Here is a 15,399-nt window from a genome sequence, read left to right on the forward strand (position 1 = left end):
AAAATTTAGAAGAAAATAAGAAATATAAAGATCAATTCTGTACAAATCCAAACTATAAATGGTCATGAAAAAATACCGTTGAACACGGGAAGAAAATACAAAATCACCCATGTTACCCCTATTCAGAAGGAACCAATGTTTGCATTCTGGTGACTATCAGGCCAGCAGTTCTCCATCTCCCTTTTTGTCTGTATATAGGGGAGTTATTTAAACAGAAATGGAATCATAATCTATACACACTGCCAACCTGCTTTCCTACCATAACAATATTTTGTGAAAATTTCCCACAGTGTTTTTCTACATCACTTAAAAATAGCACATAGTCTTCCATTTTATGTCATTTATTTTTATTTTCCCACTATTTAAAACAACGCAATGAAGAAGATGTGGTATATTTACATAATGGAATATTATTCAGCCATAAAACAGAATGAAATCTTGCTATTTGCAATGACATGGAGAGAGCTAGAGAGTATAATGCTAAGTGAAATAAGTCAGACAGAGAAAGACAAATACCATGATTTCACTCATATGTGGAATTTAAGAAACAAATGAGCAAAAGGGGAAAAAACAGAGGGTAGCAGGTTGGGGGGATGAGTTAAATACGGGATGGGGATGAAGGAATGCACTTGTGATGAGCACCAGATAATGTATGGAACTGTTCAATTACTATATTGTACACCTGAAACTAATATAACACTGTACGTTAACTGGAATTAAAATAAAAACTTAAAGTATAAATAAATAATGTAATAAAATAAATAATAAATAAAACAATGAAATGATAGTCACTGTATTTAAATCTTCTAATACGCTCATGACTGGTTCCTTAGGGTGAATTTCTACAAACAGAATTGTTGGGTCAAAGGGTATGGAAAAGGTAAGTCTCTTGATAACAATGGTTACTGCCTTCTAGAAAGGTTTGACCACGTTACCGTCCCACCATCAATGTATTGGAGCATTTTTCCTTTGCCCTTTCCCCAGTTCACTTCTAATTTGATTTTTCAATCAAATTGCTCAAGCTGAAAAATCACTGACCATATTTAGTCTGATCTGTTGTCCTTTTTTCAGCCCAAATCACATTGAGATTTCTCTTAATACAAATATGATATGACAGATTAATCAGGGAACAATATTTGGACTAAACAGATCAATTATAATAGGACTAGACTCAGATCTAGCTCTAGTACAAAAGGTTTTTTAAAACATAGCTGTTTGGTTCAGTGACTGTACTTTTTGCTTCAACAATGACAAGAATGGATTACAATATACTGCATTAATGGGAGTGCTGACACTGGAAGAGGAAAAGGAAGGAATGTCTCTTGATCACTCTCAGGTTACCAGGGGCTGGAGGATGGGGGAAATAGGTAGATGTTGGCCAAAGAATGCAAACTTCCAGTTCTAAGATGAGTAAGGTTTGAGGACCTAACGTACAGCATGGTGATCATAGTTAATAATACTGTATTATACATTTGAAAGTTGCTAAAAAAATGGATCTTAAAAGTTCTCACCACAAAAAAGAAATGGTAATTATGTGACCCGATGGAGGTGTTAGCTAAAGCTATGGTGATAATCATTTTGCAATATATACATGTATCAAGTCAACATGCTGTAGAACTTAAACTTATACAATGGTATATCAATTATATGTCAATAGAGCTGAAAAAAGGGGCACCTGGGTGGCTCAGTCGTTAAGCGTCTGCCTTCAGCTCAGGTCATGATCCCAGGGTCCTGGGATCGAGCCCCGCACCGGGCTCCCTGCTCAGCGGAGAGTCTGCTTCTCCCTCTCCCACCCCCTCTGCTTGTGTTCCCTCTCTCACTGTGACTCTGTCAATAAATAAAATCTTTAAAAAAAAAAAAATAGAGCTGAAAAAAGATGACACCTTTTTGTACTCAATGCTTTTTACATTTTTAAAATTTTTATATTCATGCTTTTAACCATATTTGCAATGGTTATGTATTTTTAATTTTATGTTTAATTAGTTGCAATGCTCATCACCAATTCTTTCATAAAATAACTTTTCATTTTTGAGGATTAGATTTTGATGTGTGTCTCAGAAAAAAATGTCTCTCCCACTCAGTAACTTTGTTTAGGAACAGTATAACATAAATGGTATTTTTCCTGTGACTGAGTATGTGTGAGAATATCCTGTTGTCTTCAAGCTTGAGAAACAACTTTTACTTCACAACTCTGAAGATTTCATTCCTTTGGTGTTCACTGCTGTGAAGTTTGTGCCTCACTCTCTTCTTTGTTCCTTTGTACCTAAAAATTTTTTTTTTAAAGATTTTATTTATTTATTTGACAGAGAGAGAGAGAGCAGCAGAGGGAGAGGGAGCAGACTCCCCACTGAGCAGGGAGCCCAAGGCAGGACTCGATCCCAGGACCCCGGAATCATGACCTGAGCTGAAGGCAGACGCTTAACCGACTGAGCCACCCAGATGCCCCGTACCTAACATTTTTAAAAAAGACTGTTTTTACCATTTATCCATGACCTGTAAACATCTGCCATAGTTTTTCTACATGCTGAGTCTTACCCCCTCATTCTGCCTAAATATGGTAGTTCTTTTGATTTCCAAAGTCTGGTATGAAAGTCTTATGCTATGTTTGATTACTACGTTTTTCCCCATTGTTTTGACTCTTCACCAAGAACACCTTTGATTCTTAGACTCTTCACTCACGCCTCCCATTATCTGTCATCTTCTCTCTTACCATTTGCATTCCTTCCTCAACAATCCTGTGCATTCTGGAGGTACCTATCAGGTTTGTTTTGTGCACCACCTAGGTTTTCACAGTATGACTTCATTTAAACATTAATCGGACTTCCTTGACAGCCCCAAGAAGCACAGGCCTAATTATTTCCATCCTAATAATTTCAATTTATTTTATACCCAAGTCCCTCAAATCTCTATATTCTGCCTGATTTAAAAAACACTAATTCAGGGTGACTCAGTCGGTTGAACATCCGACTCTTGATTTCGGCTCAGGTCATGATCTCAGGGTCATGGGAATGAGCCCCACGTTGGGTTCTGAGCTCAGTGGGGAGTCTGCTTAAGATTCTCTTTCTCCTCTCCCTCTGCCCCTCCCCCCACTGGCATGTTCTCTCTCAAATAAATAAGTCTTTAAAAAAATATTAATTTGGTTCTTGATATCCTCTCTCCATATTAAAGTCCATTTTAATTCTGTATTCTGTGATTCTTTGAGCTCTAAAGTACCAGAACGATCATTACCTGTGAGTACAAGGCAATGCTATTATGTTGTGGTTTGACCTACTTTTATGCTTGGGAATTCATTTATCATAATAACATAACTTCGGCTTTCTGAACTTCTTATGTGAAACAAAGAGAAATGACAGATAAGAAATCTTCACACGTGTGGTTAAAACAACTCTGAAAAAATAATCTGTGTAAGGAAAAGTGTCAGGGTTGCATTGTGGAAAATAATTCATCAATTGGTAACTTTCATGTTGTAGCAAAACCTAAAAATATTTAAAAAGGACAAGTAGACAATCTCACTTATTATTTTATTCTTATCAAGTTTCTTTTGAATTTAGGAGGAAAAACTATGATTTGAAATGATTAATAGAGACATTACAGATTTATTATTGAAAGCTAAATTCATTCTTTACACTGCAGAGGTTCTCTAAATAAATCTTTGACTGTGATAATCACAAAACTGGCTATACTCTTACTTAAGTGTTTTCTGTTTGGTAAAATAACCTCCCAATTCTCTTAAAATATCTACTTCACTAGCAAGATTTTTTAGTATTAATCTTTTATGCTAAAACACTACAAAATCCTAATAATATATTTTATTCCAATTTAGGCTTGCCTCCCTTATTTGTAAAATTTCTCTATCCTTTTTCAAATCTTACAGCTGCATACCTGTGTTTCAGTTAAAGAAATTTCCTACTGAGACATTACCCAATTTGTAAAATTCCCCTTCCCATCTCTACTTCCACAGAAGGAAGGATGTACGTTATTCTAAATTAAGGAATAATTCATTCCTTTAATACAAAAGAATTTTTGATAAATATATTTTGATATTGTAACATGGATGAGACAAAAGAAACATGTACACATTCCAACATAACTGTGTCAAACTTAATTATAACTTAATAGCTAATTTTGAAAAATATATTAAGATACACTATTATCAAATAATTCCTTAAGAATTCACATAAATAAATGTAAGTTTAGAAAGACTCCTAGGTATCAGTAAATACAAGTGAAAGCACAGAAGAGTTGCCTTCACATATTCTAGAAGCTTTTGGGGGTTTCTGGGATGTTTACTGTGTGCCAGGTGCTACACTAGGTGTTGGATCTAGATTTACCTGATACCATCTGCCTCCCTGTAATTACTTCACTTCCATTTTCCTGCTCCCCTCTCAGAAACAAAACATTTTTAGAATCTGCACCATTTTGCTAGAATGGGGCAACTGCAGTGACTCGATCTTTCCATAACTAATCTTTTATAGATAACTAACTGTTGTGTTTTCTAAGTGTCAGGAGATAGCAATGAATTGTTACCCGAGGCTTACATGAGGCACAGATAAATCTAATTCAACAAGTAAAAACATCATTTTGTTCCTTAGATTAGGTAGATGTTAGTGATGTGCAAATAGATACCTATAGAAAGTTACTATGTTCCTCCTTTATTGATCATAGAACTTTACATTTGTTTAATGATCTTTTTGCAAAGCCCTGGGGTTTACTGTTACTCATTTTTCTGTATTTTTTGATTAACATTAAAAATAACTGTAAAATGTATAATATGTAAAAAAAAAAAAAAAAAAAAAAGTGAAGAAAACAAAACTCCCTTGCAATTTCTGTACTCTGAGAAAACGATTATCAACATATTGTTATAGGTTCTTCCAGTCTGTTTTTCTACTTTCATTATCATGTGTCCTCCATTAACTTCTTGTTTTGACTCTCTTCATTCCCTGTTTTTTCTCTGACATGTGTGGATTTATGTCACACCTTTAAGCAGCAATTTCTAGGCCTCTCACCTAAAATCTCGGCCCCTTTGGACAAATCCACTTGGCACCTCAAAAACATCTCCAAACCCAAACTGACATTGAACTCTTTTTTCCTTCTTGAGTTTTCCAGTTTGTCAATTCTTGACTCTGTTCTTTTTGTCCCTCACACACTAGAATGGTCACCAAATACTGCTGATTCTATGAGCAAAATCTCTCCGTAGGGTGCCCTCTCCCCTCTGCCCCAGTCTCCAACCAGCTCCACCTGATTTCAAGCTGACTTCTACCCAACGTCACACAATTAATGCAGTTCCCTGAACAGCTCTCCATAGACGCTAGCCAAGTCCAAATCCTTAGTGTGGCTGAAAAGAACCTCCCATTTCAGTGTCTCTTCTCCTCAGACTACAGCCACGAAATAGAAATGGGATTACTCTTGATTTGAGGCCTACTACTCCACCTAGTGGTACAGAACACCACCCTGGGATGGAACTCTAGGAATATGCCAGGTCAGCCCTATCAGACCAAGCAGGCCTGCCCACGTGGGTGTTTGTCAGCTAGAGAGGGAAGTGAAAAGGACAAAGAACTCTGGAATTCAATGGCCATCTAGTGGTTTTACCTAAGCACTGAATTCTCCTAAGGGAAGGCCCCAAACCTCCAAACCAATGATCATTGCCATTCTTTTTTTTTAAATTTAATTTTATTATGTTATGTTAATCACCATACATTACATCATTAGTTTTTGATGTAGTGTTCCATGATTCACTGTTTGCGTGTAACACCCAGTGCTCCATGCAATACGTGCTTTCACCGGGCTAATCCATCCCCCCACCCCCCTCCCCTCTAAAACCTTCAGTTTGTTTCTCAGAGTCCATAGTCTCTCATGGTTCTTCTCACCCTCCGATTCCCCCCCTTCATTTTTCCCTTCCTACTATCTTCAAAATAAGTCAATCAGAGAAAGACACGTATCATATGATCATCGCCATTCTTGAGAGCAGATGAAAAACTATGATGCCATCTAGACTGATCTCGAGACCAGTCTAGAAAATCACAGACTAATTCCGACCCAACTACTGTACTGCCACCTGTACCCTTCCAGAATTTTCATGAAACTCAAGCAAACAAACAGTATTCATTCATCTATGTATTAGTTCATACCCTCGATGCACATTTAAGGAACACCTGTAACTCAGATACTACACCAAGCTAATAATACAGGGTCCATGTGAAGACAGCCTATAAATAGGAAAGCAGATAAATAAATCCATAATGACAATGCAAAGGAGAGTCTAAGCTGGCCACGGACCGGGAGGGCTTCCTGTGAGAAATGATGGCTGACCCGATTCTGTGGTCAAGTGAGAGTTGGTTAGGTAAAGAGCAGAATGAAAGGTATTCTTTCAGATTCAAAGCATTACACGTGCAACAGAGTGCAGCACACTGAAGAGCTATCCTAACACATCATCTACAGTTAGTACGGCATCCTGACTAAAAGAAACCTCAGCCAACAGGACTCCACCAGCCTCTTTCAGGGAAACCCTACAGAGCAAAATATCTCCACTTTATTTTATTTTTTTAAAGATTTTATTTGTCAGAGAGAGACAGCAAGAGAGGGAACACAAGCAGGGGGAGTGGGAGAGGGAGAAGCAGGCTTCCCGCCAAGCAGTGAGCCCGATGCGGGGCCCGATCCCAGGACCCCGGGATCATGACCTGAGCCGAAGGCAGACGCTTAACGACTGAGCCACCCAGGGGCCCCAAAATATCTCCACTTTAAAATACTTCTTAAGCAACAGCATTTACAATAAAGGTAAAAAAAGATAATATTTTAAGCCGCACAACTATTCAAAACCACACATTTTCAAATCTCCAAGGTGCACAAATCATATGTAAAAGAAAATGAGAAATGCGATTCTCCTTAATCCTCTTCCTCTTTTTGGAAAGAAGGGGTAATACTCAACACTTTAAATTTTAAGGCAAGTCTATTAATCACACAGAAGTTTCTTTCAATAGGTGACAGTTACAGCTTTTTATAAAACACTAAGTGGTTTGAGATTAAAAGCATCCGTTGAGCTGTGTAAGACATGATGTAATCACATTATCACCCATGTATGATATAATCGCAATGTGGACTCTCCGCAGCAGGTACCTCATCTACCTTCTGCTGGAGCAATGCCAGCAGAAGCAGCCCATTTTATCTTTGATGAGCACTGCTAGAAAGTTCTATTAAACATGGAGACAAGACCTGTCTTCCAGTACCTCTGGCATTAACCACAACCAAATGTGGGGCCCCCGGAAGAATCTGCTGCAAGAGCACGTTTCACATACTGTCCTGCAGTCCGTTCTCAGAGACGCCGTCTTGTCCCTTAGCCTAGCGATCTTAGTACCCTGTACCCTGTGTGCCACATCAAGGTTTGACTCCCGCTTCCCTTTCTTTGCACGCTCTTCTGACATACCCCAGCCCTCCATGTGACAGGAGCAGTAGGTGTGAAATGGATGATCCCAGTAAAGCAGGGTTATCACCTCCCTCATGCTAGCTATGCCACTTCTGTTAATGCAGTTTCAGATGCAGTGAATACTCTGAGAAACTACAGAATATTGCAGCCTTCTTTTAAAATTCCCCTTAACTAAGGGCGCCTGGCTGGCTCAATTGGTGGAGCATGTGACTCCTGATCTTGGGGTTGAGAGTCTGAGCCCCACCCTGGGTGTAGAGATACCTTAAAAAAAAAAAAAAAAATCCCTTAACTAAAACTCTCAAGTTGTGTTTGTTTGTTTGTTTTTAACTGATGGATGCTAGGCCATTTCTCCACAATTTTCTATTGCCCAGCTGATGCCAAACAGTTCAGGCATTTCCAGCAACATATTTATGGATATGTCTACATACATTAAGAAAAATATTTCTCATACAGGGAAGGTGACCATCCACTGGATAGATATTTATTAAAACACACTAGGTGCTAGATCCTGGAAACACAAAGTTAAATGAGACACACCAAATTATGTCCCTTTACACAAGACTTTGTCTTTACACAAGACTATGTATATAAAACAAGGGTGGGTGGTACATCATAGTGCTCAATAAATTGCTACTGTTATTATTATAATGATGATGAGCAGTTATAAATTAATAGTCTTAAAAATTACTAGTTGTTTTTGTTTTGGTTTTGTTGTTGTTGTTGTTGTTGTTTAGAGAGGGAGAGAGAGAGAGAAGGGGGGCAGGGGGAGAGTGAGAGAGAATATTAAGCCGTCTCCACACTCAGCACAGAGCCCAACACAGACCTCGATCTCACAACCCTGAGATCACGACCTGAGCCAAAATCAAGAGTCGGACACTTGACTGACTGAGGCGCCCCTATTTTAAATGAAAATACTGCAGTATTGCCACCGATACTCACCAGTACTATAATATCTCTTTAGTTCTGTACGCCTGATCTCCTTTAACTGATTATTTTTTCTCTTTTTTTTCTCATCAGTAATATATTCCTCTTCTACAGCAATGTTGCATTTGTCTTGCTCTAAAATGACTGTTTTAGCATCCTCTTTTCCAGTATGGGTCCTTGTAGCAATAGCTGAGGCTGTCTCTGCATTTTGTTTGGCTTGTTTTTTCTTTTTCAATCTAGGAATGGGAAAAAAAAGGGAAAACATTGGAGAAATGATTTTCTAGGAGGAATTATATTAGTTTCATGCTGTTGGGCTTTCAGAAACTAATTAACTGATACAGAAAACACTTTCTTTATATTACTGTTAATCACATTTTCCTGTTATTTTTTTCTTTCTTAATCACTTAAAAATTCTTACATGGAGACCTGTAGCATTTCCTCAACTTTATATCCTCAATACTTACATCTCAGAAAATTATTAGGAAATCCTCCAGGCCTGGGGAAAAACTAGATTCTTCTACAGGCTATTAAATGTTGAGCATTTTCTTAATCAAAATATATGGCTGCCATGTTTGCAGTGTTACATTAAAAAAGAGAGAGAGAGTGAATTTCGGTTTTCAGTGGGCAAACACATTTGTAAAACTAAATCCTTTATAATTGATTCACACACTGAGTATAAAAGTTTGGGAACTGGTTCAGGTCTGAGCAATTCTTTTCCTTTATACATATGACAGTAGTACTGAAGAAAGAGCTACATTCCCTGAGACAGAAAATGCCATAATGACAATATATAAAGTTATCATTCTGATCACTAATAGCTGATACATAGTTAACATATCTGATGTTTTTAATTCCTTACTCCTAAGTCAAAGAGATGAAGTTTACTATACTTGGTGAAATCCAATAACTCAAAATATTTTCCAACTGATGTATCACTCTAATTGATGTGTCACTCCATACTTACCAGCCCTTCTGAAGAATGCCTTTACCTTACCAGAAGGTAGAGAACAAGGGTTCTGGCCTCTAGTATATGTGGCAGTCTGCTCCTATGTAAATATTTTTAATTAGGACTCTTTTTGCTCGTTCCCTTTCTGTTTACACATGGTCAACTATCTCTTATACATATATGTCTAGTTCCTTTGCTCTCTCGAACATCTATACAATTCGATGTTGGGCAAGAATAAGGAAATGTTTTGGGAGGAAAATGAGATACCTAGCGGGTAGCAAAGGGACCAAGGTTAGATTTTCTGCTTCTTTGTTTTGTGACATTGAACAAATCCATTTAACAATTTGGAGAGGTCCCTCGTTAAATAAGAGACCCTCATTGTTAGGGTCTTTTATTAGGATCAATTGAGATAATCTATGCCAACATATAACACAAACAAACAGAAACAGAAATAGTAAAATATCCCCTCATAAATCATATAATGACATGAGAACTAAGGATACATGACCCATTCAGCTTTGGAAATAAGGTGTCATATTCTAACAAAATATTTCAACTAGGCTGTAATTCATTGAACACTTAGCAGCCATGTTCTTAGATTTCATTGGCTAATAAATGAGCATATGGCCTAGGAGAAAGGGCAGCTGGACAAAAATCATAGATGAATACCCTCCCCATCGCTTAGTTTCGCTATCTTTTTATGTTTACCTATTAAAAACCACACCAAACCAAACCAAACTGGAAACTCATAAAAAGGACTTCAACAGACACTTCATTTTCTAACCTCAGATTTTAAACTGTTTAATTTTTTTTATTATTTCTGGTAAGAGTGGGTGGCTCTTTGCAATGTTGAGTCAGATAATGTTCCTAATAAAACAATTTCTCTCTTGATCAAGATTACTATGTGAGGCTGAAATTAGTATGCATAACGCCGTAATGACCTAGATATCGTACAGAAACCAGCACTTCGCTTAGGGGGGTCTAGGCACAGAGCTGATACCTGTGTCCAAAGCTGGCTATGGATGGGCTGGTGTTCTGATACAGTGGCTTATCAAAACCACGCTTGAGATGAACCTTATTGCCCACTTCCAAAAATCATTCCTTCCAGGAGGAGAGAAAAGAGGAGTCAAAAATTAATTCTATGCAGCCTGAAATATGCTGCTTCTTGCTCTTTTGGATTTTTCCACTTTAAGTTGATTTAAATGTCCTCATTTTGCGGTCCCCATGATCATTAAACTCACTCAGATCTAGGGCACATGTTTTGATGAGCAGCACTGTCTGGGGACATCTCATTAGAGACTGGTTTTCACACGTGGAAATAACAAAACGGGGTATATCATTTTATTCATTTGCCTCTGTTCTGCACAGACCATTACTGTCAACACTTATAGCCAAAAGTAGCTGTTTTTCTCCAAAAAAACAAAAAAAAAAACCCCTAGAAAATAGCAATACCAAACTTGTTTAACAGAAAACAGAATCCAATTTAATACTTCACTAATTTTACAATCAGCTACATCTTTTATTTTGACTAGAGCACTCATGAGAATTTGTTTCTCTGGAGTTTATCAACACGACTATAACATTCTGAGCTCATAACTGGAAATCAGATGTGAGTTCGGGAAGCCCACTGTAAAAATCCTTCCTTCAAAGCAGGGAATACATTTTTAACGCCTTGTCTAAGAGGGACTAACTGCCATCTGACGTACGTGGTATAGTTAATGCTCTTCAAATGTTCCTGTTTAAGCCTTCTCTGCTGTTCTGCAAGTCAGTATCTACCATGGTAAGACATTCTCACAAAAGGGTTTTGTCATCACTAAATTAAGGTAAACTGAAAACAAAAGGTTACACAAGAAAAGAAACCAAGCTTTTTCTAATGACCCCAAATGTAGATTTATACTGTGCACCAAAAAAATACTTAGCAAATCATGTTCAGCAGATGAATGACTGTAAACAATGAGACATATTTATATTTGATAGCTGTGAATACAAGTCCTAAAACCCACCTTTATTTTGTTATGCTGCATTTATCTTTCTTTAAGAGATCATAATTACATAAAACAAGTTTTATTATTCAATCTCCCCTCACTACTGTAACCAAGCCCTATCAGTTCTGTTTCCTAAATCCTTCCCTCTCAAATTCACCTTCTCTTCTTGATCTCTGCTCCCATTGAATCATTTCAGGTTTTCATCATCTCTCTGGACTACTGTTCACAAGATAATTATTCTTTATTATAAAATTTGTACTTATATTCAAAAATATTAAAATGCAGAAAGGTAAAAAGCACAGAACTTATATCAAATGAAATGCTAACGCTCAGAAGCAGTCACTGTTTGCGAGAGAACAGGAAAGCCAGAAGTTAGGGAAATCACAGACCTTCCCCAGGCACAGAAGAATGAAGCAGGGTGGCTTGGGTCATGATTCTGAGCTGCTTATTTTCCCATCCCTACCATAAAGGAGTGTTAAAGGACTTATTCTGGAATCTCTTGGCTTTTTTAAATTAAAATTTTAAAATTAAAAATAGCACCCAACCCAGCGTTAGTAGACTGAAGAAATAAACAAGGTGTTACTGCTAAAGAAAGCATTTTTAGTTGCTGAATGAAAACTGTTTTCCTCTGAAGCTTTTTCCTTTCCTAAAGGAAATAAGTTCAGGATACTGGCAACAATCAGAGCCAGGGCCTTGAGCAAGTTCCTTGCTTTGTCTCTGCAGGGGTCTCTTCTGCCGCTTCTGACATCCAGGGCAATGAAACACAGAGAGGCGTCTAAAGATGAGAGGAGGCTTTCGAGGAGGCTTTCGTGAGCACTAGAGTGAAAGCCTCTTGAAGGCAGGGATTTGTCTAGTAAGTTTTGTTAAAATGCCATACTCCCGGGGCTTCTCCAAGGTACACAGGAGGTACTCAGGAAGCTTTTCCCAAACGCATGAACAAATGAATGAGCGAATAAACTGGTCTCTGTCTGGTTGAGATCTGTTCTCCCAGCTAGGGCTCTCCTACGAACATGCCATTTCACCATCTTCTTAATTAGCAGCATGTGTCAAAAACTCTCACATCTCCTTAATTAGATACTTGATTGAAAAAGAAAATATATTAGCCACATATAATTTAAAATGCATTAAACTACAGACTTCTTTAATTAATATTAAATTAGTAGTTCTATATGATTCTTTCCCTAATTCATGTTTCATAATAAAACAAAGAATAATTATCTTGTGAACAATAGTCCAGAGAGATGATGAAAACCTGAGGTCCATGAGTTTCTGTATCTAGTAAGTGCCGAAGACATAAATATCTAGCACAGCACTGTCCAATATGGTAACCACTAGCCAGCCACTTGTGGTTATTAAAATTAATTAAAATTAATTAAAATTAAATAAAAGTTTAAAATTCAGTTCTTCAATTGCAAGAGCCACATTTCAAGAGCTTAACAGACTTATGTGCTAGTGGGCACCATAGTGGTTATATGCAAACAATGAATCATGGAACACTACATCAAAAACTAATGATGTAATGTATGGTGATTAACATAACATAATAAAAAAAATAGAAAAAATAATAGTTTCTGTTAGAAGAAACCTCTTTCAAAATTTCATAATTTTTTTTTTTTTAAGATTTTATTTATTTGAGAGAGGGAGATAGCAAGAGAGAGCACAAGCAGTGGGGAGAGAGAGAAGCAGGCTCCACACCAGGCAGGGAGCCCGAGCTGGGGCTCCATCCCAGGACCCTGGGATTATGACCTGAGCAGAAGGCAGACGCTTAACTGACTGAGCCACCCAGGCGGCCCACACATTAGTCTTTGTTAAAGAGCAAAACTCGATTTTTAAAATTTGTGTAAAAACACATAGAACACTTCTTTCATCACAGAAAGTGTTGGACAGTACGTAGAGCTATTGATTCAACAGTTAGCCCTATGAGCAAGAGACTAGAAGGAAGGGTGAAGATAGAAATCATTGAATATTTAAACTTATTTAGTATATGCATAGAGTATGTCTACAAGGGGACACATAAAAAAATGGTAAAGTGAGTTTCTGGCACATGTTAGTGGCTAAGGGGAAAGACAGAATAAGAAAAATTACTTTTCATTGTGTTCTCTTTTGTGCCTTTTGAATTTTACACCACATATAAATATAAGCTAGTCAGAAAAACATTTTTTTTAAAGTATTTAGTCTTTGAAGTCTCTTCCTACCTAAGAATAATTTAACACATATTGCCAAATTTTAAAAATCGAGTTTTGCTCTTTAACAAAGACTAATGTGTGGGCCGCCTGGGTGGCTCAGTCAGTTAAGCGTCTGCCTTCTGCTCAGGTCATAATCCCAGGGTCCTGGGATGGAGCCCCAGCTCGGGCTCCCTGCCTGGTGTGGAGCCTGCTTCTCTCTCTCCCCACTGCTTGTGCTCTCTCTTGCTATCTCCCTCTCTCAAATAAATAAAATCTTAAAAAAAAAAAAAATTATGAAATTTTGAAAGAGGTTTCTTCTAACAGAAACTATTATTTTTTCTATTTTTTTTATTATGTTATGTTAATCACCATACATTACATCATTAGTTTTTGATGTAGTGTTCCATGATTCATTGTTTGCATATAACACCCAGTGCTCCACGCAGAACGTGCCCTCTTTAATACCCATCACCAGGCTAACCCATCCTCCCACCCCCCTCCCCTCTAGAACCCTCAGTTTGTTTCTCAGAGTCCATAGTCTCCCATGGTTCGTCTCCCCCTCCGATTTCCCCCCCTTCATTCTTCCCCTCCTGCTATCTTCTTAACAGAAACTATTACTGAGTTGACTAACGAACCAGACACCACGATATGTACTTTACAAATATTATCGCACCCTCACAGAAGCCCAAAATGGTAGGCAATCTTACCTCCCTATTACAGATAAGAAAAGAAAGACTGAGAAAAATTAGGGCCTTTTCCCAAGATCACAGCGTTGAGAGAGCAAAAGGCAAGCTGAGGGCAAACCATAAGCTAACACCCCCCAACTCTCTTCCCCCCAGGTGGGATACATGTGACATTCCTCAGGCTCTCCTAGCTGCTCTAGAACAAAGGAAAGGGAAAAACAAATGGTTATCTGATAGAGATCAGAGTCATGCAGGACAGGAGTCTCCATCAGTTTGCAACTGTCTTAATGATCTACGAGGAAAAAAGCAATCTCCAGAAATCAACAGACTCAAGTTCCTGGAACCCTAACATCACCCTCCCCCTCCACAGGATAGAATATAATCTTATATAGTCAGTCATTCCTCACAACCCCAGTGCAGCTCCTTCTGCCCAGCTCCTTCTGTCCCCGTGCTTTAATAAAACCACCTTTTTGCACCAAAGACATCTCAAGAATTCTTTCTTGGCCCTGGGCTCCTGATTCCAACATTTCCACATCATTTGGCATCTGAGCGTGGAGCTCAGTCTTCTCATCTGGACTCTGAGCCTCGGTGCAAACTTAGCGAATACTTTCTCTTCTCTTCCTTTACTTTCATTTCAGGGGCTTTTCAAGGAGTATGGTCTTATTGGAACACTTTCATGCTGATTGCTCAGGCTGCAATCCTCCAGCCCGTGACTACTCTACAGGGAGGAGAATGCCTGCCTTTCGGCTGGAAGTTAGTACCCTAGCCGGAACGGTAATAAGACCCAGAAACTTGACGCCCTTTTTTCCTGTCCTTATACAAAGTTATCTGTCTTGGGCACGGGACAGCCACCTAAGTCACCAGGACAGCTACCGGTCTTAAGACTTCCGTGTAAGGTTTCCTCCTCATTGGTCTAATGTGATCTCCTCCACATCTCTAGTCTAGCCACGAGACCCCCACCTGGAGCCAGCCAAAACCAGTACCCGACTGAATTAAAACCCAACTGGGGACCATTTTCTAGGGAAGTCAGCTGTAAGGAATTACCTGTGATGGAATGTCACTTAGACCATCATGGATTTCTAGCTTTACTGTTTTCTGTCAATGTCCCCTACTAACTGCTTAAATTACAAAATTGGGTAATTTCCCCTTGTAAAAGTTTTCTAGTGTTTTCCAAGGGTTAAAAACAGCAGGTTCTTCAAGGCAAAGCAAAATAAGGCACAGACTTCAAGGCAAGGCAAAATAAGGCAAGGCCTTCGTGGCATAGTCTTTAAGACAA

General features: G+C 38.3%; 1 protein-coding gene across 16 annotated transcripts in view; it reads right to left on the reverse strand.

Moving 5' to 3' along the window:
* NCOA7 (nuclear receptor coactivator 7) overlaps nucleotides 1–15,399 on the reverse strand; it is a 155,599-nt gene that overhangs the window by 68,586 nt on the left and 71,614 nt on the right. For 14 of the 16 annotated variants that reach the window (XM_078054782.1, XM_036085457.2, XM_078054773.1 and 11 more), the window contains one exon: nucleotides 8,360–8,580. The exons of the other annotated variants lie outside the window; for them this stretch is intronic. Coding sequence is in view for 12 of the 14 variants with exons in the window: in XM_036085457.2 (XP_035941350.1) it covers nucleotides 8,360–8,580 (221 nt within the window). In the remaining 2 variants the exon portion in view is untranslated. The remainder of the gene's footprint in view (nucleotides 1–8,359; nucleotides 8,581–15,399) is intronic. 16 annotated transcript variants of the gene reach the window in all.

Source organism: Halichoerus grypus, chromosome 9 (assembly GCF_964656455.1).
Source record: "Halichoerus grypus chromosome 9, mHalGry1.hap1.1, whole genome shotgun sequence".
In the NCBI taxonomy this organism is placed as follows: Eukaryota; Metazoa; Chordata; class Mammalia; order Carnivora; family Phocidae; genus Halichoerus; species Halichoerus grypus.